Source organism: Ptychodera flava, chromosome 18 (genome assembly GCF_041260155.1).
Source record: "Ptychodera flava strain L36383 chromosome 18, AS_Pfla_20210202, whole genome shotgun sequence".
Classification (NCBI taxonomy): Eukaryota; Metazoa; Hemichordata; class Enteropneusta; family Ptychoderidae; genus Ptychodera; species Ptychodera flava.
Genome location: NC_091945.1, coordinates 28,801,948 through 28,818,809, shown reverse-complemented (window position 1 = coordinate 28,818,809; position 16,862 = coordinate 28,801,948). Strand labels below are relative to the sequence as shown.

General features: G+C 35.1%; 1 protein-coding gene across 10 annotated transcripts in view; it reads left to right on the top strand.

Moving 5' to 3' along the window:
* LOC139117309 (extended synaptotagmin-2-like) overlaps positions 1-16,862 on the top strand; it is a 70,505-nt gene that overhangs the window by 43,347 nt on the left and 10,296 nt on the right. The window contains exons 12-20 of one of the 10 annotated variants that reach the window (XM_070680304.1): positions 486-534; positions 1,843-1,932; positions 4,279-4,296; positions 6,173-6,268; positions 7,782-7,805; positions 11,028-11,099; positions 11,632-11,718; positions 11,961-12,110; positions 13,756-13,812. In XM_070680304.1, the coding sequence (XP_070536405.1) occupies positions 486-534; positions 1,843-1,932; positions 4,279-4,296; positions 6,173-6,268; positions 7,782-7,805; positions 11,028-11,099; positions 11,632-11,718; positions 11,961-12,110; positions 13,756-13,812 (643 nt within the window). The remainder of the gene's footprint in view (positions 1-485; positions 535-1,842; positions 1,933-4,278; positions 4,297-6,172; positions 6,269-7,781; positions 7,806-11,027; positions 11,100-11,631; positions 11,719-11,960; positions 12,111-13,755; positions 13,813-16,862) is intronic. The other 9 variants (XM_070680307.1, XM_070680311.1, XM_070680305.1 and 6 more) reach the window with 9 other exon arrangements.

The window sequence follows — 16,862 nt, the reverse complement described above, 5'->3', positions numbered from 1 at the left end:
ACTTGTGTATATCATGTTATTAATAACACACTAATCAATTTCTAGTTCCTAGTTCTGGCATAACTATATACGCACATGCACGTGTCACACATTTTGAAACCTTCCACCCCCCACAATTTGGTACGACTCAATTGTTTCCAATTGAATAGTTGTACTTACATGCAAGAAAGGTGGGGTAAAAAGGTTAAAAGAATTTGTTCTCACGTACACCCCTCCTCACCATACACCATTTACAGGTGCAAGCACAACTAACACAACACTTGTACTTGTGATATCCATGTACATAGACATTTGCATCACCACACCCCCATAGGCAGTGACACTAACAGCTGTACAAGGGCACATCTCTCCCATACACACATCACATGCACACATCCACATCCATTGACACCTGCAAATACTACTTCCCAGCCATGAGAACTAGGAACAAATCTTTTAAGATCTCTTTCAGTATCAACCACTTTGCATGTTCTCTCCATTCACAGCCTAAGTGTTGACATTGAAGACATTGTTACCAAGGGCTACATTGACACCGTGAGTCTCCACTCATATAGATTTAAATTCTCACCCATCTCTCTTCATTGTGACCTTTGCCCTCTGTCCCAATAACAGTGGATGAAAATCCTGTCTTCTGCATTCATCTTTACCCTAGGTAACAATACTTTGTCAAAACACGGAACCAACAAAGTCTGACATTGGTTGTGAACAAACAATTTAATCATGGTATCAGTCTGCAGTGTAGCTGTATGTGATGGTAATGATGAAGACAACGTCTGAACATGAATTATATGACAAGTCTGATAAAGTATTACCCAAAATTACATCTTGTACACCATTATAGGTTGAGAATAGAAATATTTTCACATAGCATGCTTAAGGTTATTATGGCAATGTTGCAGCCAATCTGAAAGAAAAAAACTTGAAGGTAAATCTATGCATGCACAATATCATAGCAAGCTTTCCACCACATTACTCTTGATTTGTACAGTCATAATACACTGAGAAGGAGTTGAAACCTGTTATCCCACTTGTCAAATTAACAAATGAGAATACCGATACTCATGGAATTGTCCTGTGAAACACCTCAAACAGAAATGAATCAAAGATCAAACCATACTGGTAGAGACCCATAGAAAGGCAGTTGTATAATGTGCATGTTTTTGACATATGAACACGCTTTGAGAGTCAACGCATAGCCAGTGCAAAGACAGATGAATTGTTTTTCAGCAGCTGTGCTATGGTTGGAATTTGAACAAAGGACTGCCATTTGACCAGTCCAGTCCAATATCAGAGGAAATTCCCATCCAAAATTATGTTAAATATTCTGTCAAGAGAAATACCAAGGATTTATTCAGGTTTTCCTTTGAAATAAAATGATATATTATTTTTCTCTGAGTGAATAAATTTCATTATTTGGTGATTGCATAATTTCTTTGTCCATAAACAACTTGTTCCCGATATAGGCTCATATTTTCATGAAATTCTTTTGAAAATAAATATCAAACTTCTAAATGTCTGGTATATACAGTGCATGTTGTCAAGCAGGATACCTGTTACATTTTAGCATGTGTTAGAAAGCAGAAAAAGGAACTATACACAGAATTGGTAAAAAATATCAAGAGTGAATAGTTGCTGATACTTTAGTATTAAATGATCCACTTAATCTCAACAGTTGATAAGCACCTTTTGGTTCACTGCACAGAGATGAAAATTTCAAAATCTTGTCAGTAGTTGGGAAAATTTAAAATATAATGACCTGCGTAGTCAGCCAGGGCGTGGCTAGTTTTATCAAGTCAATTGTCATTGGCTCATTTGGTGCATAAATTAACATTTTAATTACAGTGGTTACCATTGGAGGAGGCGAAAACTGGCCAGATACATCTGAAGTTGATTTGGTTGACTTTATCAGATCAAGTGGATGCTCTGGAGGAGGTAAGATTTTTCTTGACTTTCTGTTGTTTGTCAAGTAATTTATATGTGTGTGTGAATGTGTTGCTAAACAATTGGTGAAAGTCATTAACTTTATGTTTTTATGCACAGACCTCTCATAAACTGGATTTATTCAATTGAGTCTGGTCAAGGGTTCTCAAGGATGTATTTGGTGAAGGACTTTTTATCACTTACCCTTGAAGCTTGTTTTTGTAATATGTAATGTAGTAATATGTAGTTTGCAACCTGTATCCTGCAATCAACTAGTTCGACCTTCTCAAGTACCAAGGAACTGAGACAAATGGTCTTTTGAGATCATTCCCTTTTCATTAATTCACAAGTTTCCTGAAAAGGTACCTGTTCAGTTACCATCAACCTTGGTACACAAAATATCAATCGATAATTTATGCAAATTTGTTTAATTTATGACAAAATTTGCATTTTTTACTGATTTCAAAGGAGTTTCTCTTTTTGGCATCACAATGATGTGATTTTTTATCAATAATTTTTAAAACCACCTTTCTTCTACTGTTGCTTTTTGACTGAAAATGGACAGTGATTATGTCATATGAAGATTTACCCAAATCATAACAAAATTAGAGGATTTTTTGAGCATTTTCCAATACAGTAACTGCCCTTCTAATTCACTTCCTGAGTATGATATGTATGGGCTTGTTCAGATTTGTTTAAATTACGATAAAATCAATGGTATTTTGAAGAACGCTTAAATATATCAGGAATATTTTTGAGAAATTACTCAAAGCTGTTGCATATTACATCATTTGCGGTGTTGAACTCTATTCATATTTCATTAGATGAAGATTCAGCCAGATTTATTTATACAAATTCAGTGCTATGTCCCTGATAATCGGCAGGTATCAATTTGAACGATATTCTTAAACAGGATCTCCATGTGACATGTACAATGCAGTGAACTTGATCACTAGACTGCATGTTTCTTAACATACAAAATCCTTACAATGTCATTTGGTGTCATGCCTGTATCTTGAACCATATATTTTGTTTCTCTTGAATGGAGCATGCCAGTATACAGTTTGTCAGACTCCACTCTCTGAAATTCACACAAATTATCCATTCCCAGTCTTTGCAGCTGTATAAAAAGACTTGAACTTGGGAATCAGAGTAATGAACCTTCAGTTCAATGGTGAAGGGATTTTACACTCTTAGTGCTTGGTCACTTTTAACATCATGTTCACATTGTGTACAAAAGAACCACACTTTTATGAAATCTAAATTTTCCTACTTTGCAATAATGCTCCGATTATGCATTGAATTAATACATATATTTATTTATTTGTTTGTTTTTTTGTTTGTATATCTTATTTCATACGTCAGGTTATTGTCATTTTGTACTTCAAAATGTATTCAACTGTTGATCATAACAATATGTTGTCAAATATCCTAAGAGGAAACATTTCAGTACAGGATGATAAGCATACTAGGCAGGGATCTAAAATGAAATACCGTTTGCAAGTTATAATGCAATGTAAACATAAGGAAAGATATACCAGTAATGGTACTAGAATCCATATTTTGTCACAGCTCACATATTACACACTGGCAAACCAATATGTAATGAACAAGTAGCAGTTCAAAAGATCACTAGCAATAGACAATATTGTAGAAACTGATAACTCAAAATTCAATTTAGTTTCAAGAAATGTAGTGGACTGGACAATGGTACAGATAAGTAATAATCTAGTTATAAGAACATTATCTGAATTATTGCCGACATCACCACCTGAAAATCTATAGTACACAGTATTATTATGTAAGTACGCAAGTGATCAGCAAGTTACAAAAATTATAAATTTACTGACCAGCGCTACAAATATTTCAGAAGAACTAGGCTGTTATCTACACACTTCACTTTTACACACATTTACTGATTTTAATGAACATTATTCCTATATGTGACACTGTATATATTATGTGTAAACATTGCTATGTCTGACAGTGTATATAATTTCATTGTTATGTGCCAACTAACCTTTGCTGTATTGTTGTGTAAGTTACTGGCTTGTATTTAGTATCTAGTATTTGCATGGTATTTTATGCTTGTGTTCAAGCAATGCTGCTTTCAATCATACACATAGTTTTTATAGAGCTATCAGCATGCAGGTGTTTTTGATTGCTGCACTACCAATTTAAGAAGCCTGATTCTTTGCCACTAGCTGTTTTATTTTGCATGCTAGAAACTTTTGATGCAAGGGAGTTTTGTACGCAGCAGCTGATGATGATACAGAGTGCATAAGAGAAATGTGTGTGATGTTAATATATGTTCTAACCATGTCACGTCCTTGTCTGTTTATTCTGTCTGTTTCTTAGGCTCGGATCAGAATGCGGGTACTGCATGTTTTCTGCCACTTTTGTCTACTTTCCTGGTAGTTTGTGTACTGCTGTTGTAACGATTAAATGTACTGAAGTGAAGGAACTGAAGTGACCTGCCCTCACTTCAAGCATGTGCCAGCTGGCTACAATTGCTATCTGTGTATATTAACACTAAATGCAACAATTTCTTTACGGCTGATAAGTACTCTAAGTCTTCTTTCTTCTAGACTGTCACCTTGTTGACTTGTCATTTCTGACTTTCATTCCACAAACACTACTCCAAAATCACAGATTGCACCACATTTTAGAATTGATAAACAATAACCTGGTAAAATTAATACATTGTCAAGTATTTTGGTACCATCATGGTGTCATGAATCATGTTGACACATGTAATCTGAGCTCATACTCAAAATGCATTGTCTGTCTCTGCCTTTTGTGGATACGACACAAGTCAGACATCTATTACATCAAAGGTTAATGATTACAATGGTTTGGCCCAAGTCTATTATTTTATATGGTGAAAGTGAATCTCTGGTCAGTGAAATGGGGCAATAGGAATGAGCATGATTTTTTCAGCCATTCTGTTGTTCATGCAGCATAAACAAAGTATGTTATTTCGTATAATTTATACACTACATTGGCCATATAGGTTGAACCATAAGTATGATACTCAGTGTATAAGACAAACCAGACTTGTACCAGACATAATATCCGAGTATAGCTCAGATTATGCTATAGAGGGATTGCTCATGCTACATTCTCACTATTCATAATGGTATATGCTTTCTACATGTGAAATGAAAAAAATTACTATTTTGCTCAAATTCAAATATTGAGAAATGTTCAGTGAGATAGTACTGGTAATCTTATCGACTCAGTCACAAAAAAACTTATGTCTTATTGTTCACAAATTTGATATAATGCTACTTCCCTCTTCTTTCTGTTACTGATTCATAAACAGGATTTGACTGAAAGTGTTTGTCTGCAACAGTCTACTTGTATACATATATTTTTCACAAACAGAACGTTGTCAGTCTTCATCTGAGAAAATACATCCGAGATATGTAACAGCACATACAGGCTACATTACATAAAAGTGTTAAAAATATTAATTTTGGCATGAAAATTGAAAGGCTGACATCAGCTTGTGTGGACTTCATTTCTGGTACAGATGAGGTCTTTATCTCTCATCACTGAAAATTTCTTGATATGTGTCAATATAGGATTTATAGTGTTAGTGTTACACCAATAATTAATCATATTGTATTTGTCGTGACATTATACTCATCAAAGTCATATTGGACATGGTACAAAGACACCTTTCCATGCAAAAACGATCATTGTTTTCACCTTTGACTTTTCAACACGTCATATAATGAATTACGGTGGATGGTTTGTTTTGTCGTACATTGTCACTTGTGTTGTTTGTAGTTTGTGATAAAAAACTTAGTCTGGAAAGATATTGGTAAAAACATTGAAGGCTATTCTGACAAAATCCAAGGAATTTTATGTAGAGTCCTGAATATTTAAATATGTTTATGCATGTATTTTACAATATTCTTGTTCTATCAGTCACCTTGTTTATGACGTTTGTTGATTTTGTTTGATGATGACCAAATGAAATTCTGTTATTGTTAGAAGGCCTTACTTTGTTTGATGAGTGAAAACGCCACCCAGAAGACATGTCAATACTACATAAAATTGACACCTTTTTTGGCCAGAATTTCATATATACATATTTTTTGCCATAATATTGTAGAAAACTGGGAGTAAAACCACCTTTTAGTGGTGGAAAGGGTGGTAAAAATGATAGATTTTATAATAGTGACCAGTGTCTACCGTGTGTTGGATGGTACTGATGGTATGCATGCAATGTCTGTTCTAACAGGCCCTGGAGGAGACAAAGCGGTTGAAGGCACTGGTGAACCAACAGTTAGCATCCAGTTTGCTGAGTGTCAAGCTAGACTCTGCCAAAGACTTGCCGGTAAGCATTGCTACACGCACACACTTTTAGGAGGTTGTGATCAACTCATCATAACCACCAACCAAGACTTGAAAAATATTTTGCATTTATGTTTGCTACATGTAGCTGTGTTGCTCATTATATACTTGCAAATGGGCAACTGTGGTCAACTACTAATCACAAAATTGTCTTTAGCTTACAAACTAACAATATAGTAATAAATGTAAATTGAATAAAAGCAATATAACTTTATGTTTAGAAGCGCTTTTTATTGTGCAAATGATTTTTTCACCATTCATATTAGTTTGTCTGATTGTTTGCTTGTACAGTGGCTCTCTTGTTTGCAAACTTGCAGCCCTGAGACACTTTCTCATCTGCTAAATGCAGCGAAATGGTATAGAGTCACTATCTGAAAAGATATTGTGTGCAAACTTTGAGTTGTATGAGATGATAGCCACTCAATCAAAATCACAATGAAGTTATCACATGGTATAAAACTGATGACAAAAAAGCACACACGGCTATTTTGAGTGTACTGGGCCCTCTTCTGTTCATTATTGCATTTGTAGACAAATTATGGAACCTTAGTATTGATGAAGAGCTTAAACTCAGGGAATATTACATTATGTTCTTGGTAACAATATCAATTCCTATCCTGATATGGTGAAAGGCTTTGATTGGCCAATGTTAACAATTTTCACATTCTGTATAATTTCTAAATCTAATCACTAACCATCATTACTTCATGGTCTCTTTTGATTTTAACTTAAAAAAGTACATAAATTATTTTTCTGGGGATGTCCTTACAAGTGATTTGTGTGAATTAGCTTTGGGAATCTGTAAATCAGTTTTTTTTTACTTCCATTTTTGTGTCCTGTCATGCTTGACATACATGCCAATGACTTCCATAGTAGCCAGGCAGAATTTATGAGTTACAAGAAAAATTGCATGAATTTACTGCCAATGTGGTGGGTGTCAGGCTGGCAAGTTTAGAGCTGCAGATTCAAAAATGAAGATTTTGGGGAGGAAAAAAATGTTTGAATGACTGCATTTTTTTAAAAGTAGAGTTATGAAATGGATTGCCGTCTCAAGCTGGGTTCATAAACACAGCTGTGTATATCAACAGGGTCATGATGTACAGATAATAAATGTGAATGCAGAATTTGTAAGATGCAAATTTTTTTCTCATCCAGGTTTTCAATAAAACCCTATGTACATGTATGCGATTATCTGTACATTTATTTCAAAAATATTATTCAGTCAAATCTTTTTTATCATTTTTTTCTCAGCAAAGTAGTTTGCCATTCCTTAGACATGCATCATGTATTTGTAGAACACTCTTGATTGCTCTAGTGACAGCATTTTCACAAAACAATTGTTTTCTTTTTATTAACATATGCCTTAAACCTTTAGTGATACAATCATTGAATAGCCACATCTGTAGAATAAATTTTCATTTATTATCAATATTGAAACAGCAGAAGAGAAATCTTTCTCACTTGCTTTACAATTTCTTTCATAACCATATATCCAGAAAACTGATGGAGGATTCTTTTCCGTAAGGAGCCTGCCAAACTTTTGTTTATTTTCAATTGTTTGCTTTACAACTGGCTATGATAAAAGATATGAGGGGATATGCATGAGTTGGGTTTCTGGTATTATTATCTTTTATTCGCTTCAGGGTTTACTTACTGAAAATACATGACATTTGCATTGCCTGCCTACTTTCATTTGTATATTAAATGCTATGTTTCTATTCGCACATGAGATGTTTTGTTGAATGTCTGTATGCTGTTGTCATATGTCCTGTATCTGTCCTTTGTTATGAATTGGGTAAACTACAATACCCTGCATGTGTTTTTTTTCTGTTTTCTTTCTATAGAACAGAAAGAAGGTATGCCTGCGACCTATCCACATTAACTGTATTTACTGTTGGGAAACTGTACAACAGATGTGATTGCCATGACAAGGCCTTGCTTTGTATTAAACTTGCTTTGCATTTTGCTTTCATTTCTATTTGTTAGTATCTCAAAATACTGTATGACAACCACCCTCTCCTAATCCAGCATGTGCAATTTTTTACTTCACATCTCATCACTTTTGGTGTTTGCTTGCACGGGATTTATGCATGCACAGTAATGGGGCACACAACTACTACGTGATATCTATGTCTAAAATGTAGTTTTAATTTTAACAGTTATAGCGTTTGTGTCGCACTTTCAGTTGTGTGTAGTTTTATTTTAAGTTGAGTCGCATCATACAAGAAAGTCCCAACTTTATTTCCCCATTGATTTATCATTTACAGTATGGGACGTAAACAAAGCAAAACAAAACAAAACAATGAAAGAGAAAGCTGCAGATGAGTGATATCATAGATGCTTCATTTCAGATGAATTTGTAGCATATCAGATTTTTACAGCCAAAGTTGACCAGAAACTTTGATTCTGTTTAGTGACTGTAGATGTTGGATTGATTCAAAAAATGATTTTGCGAACACTTTCCACATAATTTGCCATTGTTATTAATGATACATAAAGGGAAGAATGAGGACGTCGGGTAGAATGTACAATTTATATCTCAAACATCAAGAAAGCTGTGTACTTTGCTATCATAATAATGACCAACATAGCAATTTTCAGTATAATAAACAGGAAATCTGGTATTTGAATATGAGTGTAGAATCCCATGTATCTCATAAATAGCATTGACTTCAACTTGATTTCCTAATGCGCATTAGAATCAGTGTTTACTTAATAATTTAGTCAGAGTGTCTGTTTCTGCTCAGAGAAGTCAAGTGTTTCTGCTCAGTGAAGCCAATTCAATTAATTGGAAGAAGACGTATTTTCAAGCTTATCCATTCAATGGACTTGATGAATTGTACAATATTGCGCTGTTCCCATGTTTAGCTTGATAAAAATGCTGTGATAAATTCTCAGAATGCATCATCAAAGTTTTAAAAATGACAAGCTAATTAATATAAACTTTTGTGATTTATAGTAATTTTAGTATTTCCTTAATATAATCTTGTGAAAATGTGTGAAAAATACTATCAGCTGGAAGTCCAGTCTTTTGTAAAGTATGTGCTTAAATTGTACAAACAAATTCATGTAGGACCTTAGAGCTTGCATGTGTATATGTGTTTTTGCATTATTGTATGTATGGATCCTTTTTGTGAATATTCCACCATGTGTTTTTGTCAGTGTCCCAGATGTTGCCCTGTCATAGTGTATTGTACTTTAAGCCCAGTTCCAGTTACAGTCCATAATATGGAACTTTTTCTCTCATCACTCTCTCTCTCTCCTAAATCTTTGCCCGAAATGTTGCCAGTAGAACAGATTTTCTTATCTTTATAGTGACTCTGCAAATCATGGAAAAGGTGTCTCTACACTCTGTTAAGGTAGAATGCGCCTCCAGAACATATACTAAGACTCTCAAATCTTTACAATACTCGTTTTGCCTACCATATGGGGAGGGGACTCATTTTGAACCATACTGAGTAAATAACGTATTTACTAGCTTAGTTTCGTGTAAATAAGGAATTATTTTCCCCATTGAGATAAAATAGGGATGGCAGCCATTTTTTATTTCAAATATCGGTAAATATTGGGTAATGTTTTCCACTAGTACCAAATTTTGCACGGTAACCCTGATGTTTATTCTTGATTATGAAAGGGAATGGTTGAAAGTTTGCTACAGGAAAGTTTGAGTAAAAGTTTTCAGTCTTTGACTATTGAGACGCAAACTACCTTAATAACTTCATTGTATTTAGAAGACAATACAGCTTGAACCATGTTTAATTATCACAAACTGGTCCACAATTTTGCATTTGAATAATAGGGTCAGTACTCTGGTACAGATTGTACTGGACAGCAATGATTGAGTGATATCTGCCAGGGGTAGCCAACAAATATATGTAAAGGTTAATAAGAAATATTTCTCAGTGGGTGGACAAAGAGTTTTTATTGTATCAGAGGGTGGGAACCAAGTAGGTGAGCAATTTTATATGTCATAAGCAGGCAAGTAAGTTTTGTTAGTTTTCTACAAAAGACAAAGGTACTTTGGCAGAGAGTAGGATTAAGTTATTTTCAGGATGACAGGGGACAAAATCATGGGGCAGGGAGAGGACAGTGGGGTAGGACTTGTAATGGTCAGAGGGTCAGGGGCAGTTTTGCCGCTGGGGAGTTATTAAAACTTTGGCAGAAGGGGAAGTTTTTTAATTCCCAGCAGAGTGCAGCTGGGTACAGCTTTCAGTGTCCCTTCCAAATTTCAATTTTGCTAGGCTTATGTTGTAATAACTTATTTGCAGGTGACAAAACTTCTGGTAACAATTTCTCAAACTTGGCTTGTTGGCTGCCCCTGATGTGTACATTTTTCTCAAGAAGCAATCACATCAACTGCCACATTTATGGTATCTCTTGGAGCTTCTGGTAGCTTTAACACTAACATCATTCAGTTCAAAGCTTGTATTGCTTACTAAAAAAACAGTACAACATGTACTGTTTCTTTGCATGCCTTGCATGGCAAGTAGAAGGTAATGTAGTCTATAGAATAGCATAGAAGGTAAGAACCATTAGATGACTTTTGCCAGTGCACGTGAACATAGCACCAACTTTTCATCTACACTGAATGATATACCCAACCATCCAATACACTGTCTATAAAAAGCCAAAATATATAAATGTAGAACAACAATTTGCACTCTTATTAATTCTGAGCACAGGTCAATTTTATGATTGTAATGTCTGTTACTAATTTATACGTATTTTGTTTCTGCTTGCAGTCCAAGAAGACCATAACACCACCAAGTGCCTACTGTACCCTGTCTCTTGGTCATAAAACCAAGAAAAGTAAGGTAAGAAAAAAATAGACTTCCCAAAGCAGACATAGATTCGATTTTGCAAGAAAGCCAATATAAATGCTACAGTTGGCCATAATCAACCAGTGCCAGTATACTGCCCTCATAGTTGAGTTGATTAAAGCTTCCCAAAGCAGACATAGATTCGATTTTGCAAGAAAGTCAATATAAATGCTACAGTTGGCCATAATCAACCAGTGCCAGTATACTGCCCTCATAGTTGACTTGATTGAGATATGTTGTTTTTACTTTTGTCAAACAAAGCATTTAGAATGCAGTATATTTTGTTCCTTGTCTTTTAAGTTCACAAAAATATCTGTGCATGTATTATGATGAGGTTGCTCTTGAGGGAGGATACAAGGAAAATGCTCACAGTTTAGCACTCATCAGTGTAATGTATGGGACAATGTGTAAACCAGAAATTCACCGAATACGAGTAAATGTCATTTTTTTACTTGTGAATGTTTCCAAGTTCTTAGAATATATTTTATTTTCTAACTTTTTGCATTTTCATTTGAAATTCCAAAAGGTCCAGAAAGAAACCAATGACCCAGTATGGGAAGAGGCCTATTTCTTCTTGGTACAGAACCCATCATTGCAGTCTCTGGACGTTGAGGTCAGTATCTAACACATAAATGGAAATGAGATAACATACAGATCTGAAGACAAAATATTGTAGGACCCAGTATTCAATGGATAAGACTTTGATAACTTTCCTTTTTTTCTGAAAATCTGTCCCAAAGCCACATTCTTCTTTGACACATCAATTAAAATGTTGCCCAGTGCTGTTGACTTTCATAATATGAATAAATGTATGCATGATTACACAGTATGATCTCTCTGCATTCCTGCACGCAGGTTTTGGACAAGAAATCATCCAAAGAGTTGGGCAAAGTCAGCGTTGCATTGAAGCAGTTACTGGATGAGCCTGACCTGGAACTAGAGCAGAGATTCCACCTGGAAGAGTCCGGGCCAAACTCCTTCATCAACCTGAAACTGTGTCTGAGGGTGAGTGCATGTAAATCATTTCAAGCAGAAAATGCCATTTGTACATGAATGTCTAGCCTGATATAAATATCAAAGTGTATAGAAGATTGTCAGTTTTGTGTTTTTTTAACAACAATATTTCAAGAAATAAAAATCATAGGTATGTATCAAGAGTGTATTTGAACGCTAACATGAGCACCATGTTCAGAAAATTGTAAATAAATGTGTTCAGATATTGATTTAGCCCTCGTTTGATTTTCAAATCTTGAGATATATTTATTGAATGTTGAGATATTTTTATTGTTGTGTAAAATTTCAAATGTTCATCAAAGGTTTTTACTTTACTTGTAAAATACCTGTATTAGGGTCATTATCCTCCATCTTATCAGCTAAAAATTTCTGGGATTTGGTGAAAACACCTATGTGTTCATCTGTTTTATCCCAGACGTACTAACTCCGTCATGGGCCATCTAACTCTATTAATTGCATGCATGGTGAAAAGGTTGACAAACTACCCCAGTCATGCATTAGAAATTACCTGGTAGTAAAAATCTTACATGAACTGCAGAGGTGAGCAAATCCAAGGGTTCGAGGTATTGGACCACTGAGTGTTGAAATATTTGCCATTATGATGATCCAGTGGACTAGGTTAATGCTATCTGAAGTGATAAAACTGCATAAAGAATTGCAAACACTGCTTGTGGATCAATGGCTATACCTGGATACCAATCCTCTGACAAACATTCAATGGCTCATGCTCACTCCTAGACTAAAACTGTGCTTTGATAAATACCTTGGGTGCATGTGAGGTTTTTATTTCAGCACGTATTTGAGATTGGTATTTTTTGGTATCCATAATATGTATGAAGAGTCATGCTGTTAACATTGTGTTGCGTGATGATTGATGCATCTAGCATGCAGATACGCTCTTGTAGGTTATGTTGTCGTGTGTAAAGATACTATGATGAAGTGCAGGTTCTGGGATGAGATCTGTCTATCATCAAAACATGGTGTATATAAAGGGATCATACCAGGTGTTTTGCATCCATTAGTACCAGGCATAGAAGGCTTGAATCTGCAGCATGGTGAAGGAGTTTATTTACCATTTTAAACTCTTTTGTGAGATATACGAGGAGTTTTCTTCCAAAATAGCCGAGTACAAAGATTCTCAGTACATACAATGGATTGCTCAATACATTGTTGACCTGTTAGTCTATCACACGTATTTATTATCATGTGTCAAATTGTCGTATCTCCCAAGATTTCCTTCGCACACAAGAATTACATTCTGTTCCAACCTTTCATTTATACATGTTGTATACTTCTTGTATCAAATGTTCTACACATTTTTCATACAAAAATGTATTCATACAGAAAAACAAGTATTCTATACATATGTATACTAAATCTTTCCTCTGTCATAATTTATTAACTGGTCTGAACCAGGCTGTGAGAAAAAAGGTCATAAAAATCTTTATCTTAGCATATTATCATTTCTTCAGATTCCGTCACACACATCTCCATTACACATACACAATTTTCAAATCTCACCATTTATGCATCAGTTTTCCCTCACATCCATTTTCCTCCTTGTCTTCCTTTCACTCTCACTATTCGTATTTTATGACCAGCATATTTTTTTCTCATCATCACATTAAACCATCAGTCCATTGTATCACCTGGATCTAAGTTCTATGGTAACCAAATAGGTTCTGTGGATGCGGTAAGTGATCACCATAGCAACAGAGCATGCAGGATTTTATTCTATCATTTCAAGGGCCAGTAGTTTTAACAGTTAATGATTTATTTTCACAATATTTGTTTTTAATGTCAACTTCTTTTCCTTGTTCTATTCCCAAAGTATGTTGAGATACACAGTTTTCAGCTTGTCAATTCAGCCTGTACATATGTGTAGATTGCATTGTTATTGTTGACGAATGACTTCTGGTCTGGACTAGAATTCAAATGTAAACAAAACAGTGCATTTTACACTTGTTGATGCTCTTAGTTGGTGTTTCAACATGCTTCTAGGAGAAGAACAAAAACTTGCAGTTGACATACAAAACAAAACTAGTGAAAAAATATCATCCAAAGAGACAGCTACCTGCCCAATAATTGATATATTATTAAAATTGGAATTTCTATAGGTTGGTTAATACAAGTGGGAAATCTCAAAGACAAGTTTAAATTTTTGCGTTCATTTTTTTATTTGATTGCAGTAAATGTTTGCAGTCTATTGAACTCTTGACCCTTTCCAATGTTGACACATTTTTTCATGATATGTTATATTTCCCTCAGTGCACACTTTTCTATGTTTTCTGTACTGTAGTATGAATGCACATTCTTCACAGAACTGTTTGATGCTGCCACCATAGAGTGGTTGGCATTGAGCCATCATGTGGTCTACTTCTGTTAGTGTCCTCTTTCACCGGGTTGTGATTCAGGTCTTGGAATGGGGCTCATACCAATGTCTTGAAATGTTATAGTTGGTAGCACCGAGGGCAATTTTTCCAACCTACTGGACAAAAATGAAATCATGGTTTTCAGGTTTACCATAATACTGAACGTGTACTGGAGCAACTATTAACCATCAGTTATGCATAAGTGAAGAATATAATATCATAAATATAAGATCTTCCCTTTCTAAGTTTTTGTGCTTTTTCACTGGAATGTCTCTATGGCTAGGTCACACAGAGGATTACCGATAACTTTATGAACTCAAAAAACCACCAGTGTAAATTTCAACGCTTATTTTATCACAAATTTTAAGTTCTTGTAGTTGTTTGGTGTATTTTCTCAGTTGCACACTGCCTTAAATCAATAATACTAATGTCAGATAGGATCATGGTTGTTGAGTTGAAGTCGTAACTTGGAGGCAAATCTTGATCTATTTAAAATAATCGTGTATATATATGGCAGGTAGATTGATCAGAAATAGCAATGACATCAAAGATACAATCTAGCATTATATTCTTGAAATCTCTTGCTCCCTACATCACCAATCACTTTGTGGAAAGGATTTATAATAAGTATATTATACATACTGGATGTTCATACATCCATTGGTTAGTTCGTTTTGCAGTAAGATCCAATATGGTCACCAGTCCTCCATATTGCTCTAGTTCCCTTCATCATTCGTATATGGATGTGAAACACCATCAACAGTAGCCTTTTAGCATTGTCTGAGTACAGTCATTTCTGTGAGATTTAATAGTACAAGTCAGAGTCTTTTATGATAATTGCTTAGCCTGGTGGCCAGTTAAAACTTTGGTTTTTGAGGCACATTGAAACAAGCAGGCCTTTTTTTCTCTTTCTGGGAATGTTACCCAGTAGTTTTATCGACGTATTCAGTTTGCTATGACAAAGGCTATGCTGTCAATTTTCTGGTGTCAATGTATTTTTTAGTCTTCTTTTTCCAAAGATGACCTTTCATAAAAGAGGCTTAGGAGAAGATCATATTATTTGGTTTAGTGGCAAAACTTTCTTTCTTCCTCAGTCTACATTACATATATGTCATAGATGAACAGCATTGCCTTGGTGGTCTCATGGTTCTTTTACATTAGAACTTTGTGAAAGCACACTGGTTTCAAATTGGTGATTTTGTAATTACTTTAGCCTTGCAATTGCTACCAGTTCAGGGTAACCTTCCACAGACAGTATTTTTCAAATCAGTGCATTCACCTTCATCTGCCATGGTGCATGTAAACCAAGGCATGGGACTTATTTCAGTAGATGTTGGTGGTGGACATGCATGGGTTTCAACAGTATAGCATGCTTTACTGCACTGAAACTCTTTTGGATAATGCTAGATGACTCTGTGCATTGCCTGCAGGGTCAGTAAACAGCCAGTTCAAAAACATCCATAGTCAAATAAGGATTAGATTGAGTACTTTCATCAAGCGACCCAAAAAATAATAATTAAAAACAAAATGTTGTCTCTAATGAGAAGCTACTATGTTTTTAGACGAACCAACCATATCCTACCTTGCATATGAAATTTGGATGGGATAAATCAAAATTTTGAAAATACATCTTGAAAAGAAATTAGGATGTTTTCCATGGATGTTTTTGAATAAGTTGCACGGATGAGATGCAGGTTGAGGGTACTAGCTGACACAGTGTGTGTGTGTGTTGTCCCCTGCCAGGAGGACATCTATGCCTGGGATGAGAAATCCGACGATGGCAAACCACAACCATCCTCCTCCTCCTCCGATGATGATGATGATGACGCTAAGGACCATTGAGACATATTCAGCAGGATTCAGAGCTGATCTGAGCTAACGTTAGCTAGCTCACTGATATCCATGCTAGTAGAAAGAGTTCAATAGCTGCAATTACTATTAAAAGAAGGGATTATTGGGTTTTCAGTCTTCACAGTAACATTTTCTGAATTCAAGTTGAATTGACCGTGCATGTTTCATCGCTCTTTTTTCATTATTAATTTATTAATAACATTCAGTATTTAATTTATAATTACCTTTTTGCTATAGTTATAGTTTATATAATATAATGTTATTTACATATTACTGTTTACTACAATAGCCTTTTTTTGAAATACCTACTGTAGTAGGTTACAAGATGTGTAGTCCTATGTCATTGGCGTTTTCAAAGTTGTGTTGCTTGAAGATTGGATACATAACTGAAATACTGTGTTGGGCAATGCATGTATTTTTCCAAAATAACCAACACGGCTGCGGAAATGAATGCTTTCAGCAGTGTACAGTTTTATCAATATGCATCCATAGACCCTCGAGAAAAACTCTCTCGAGGGTC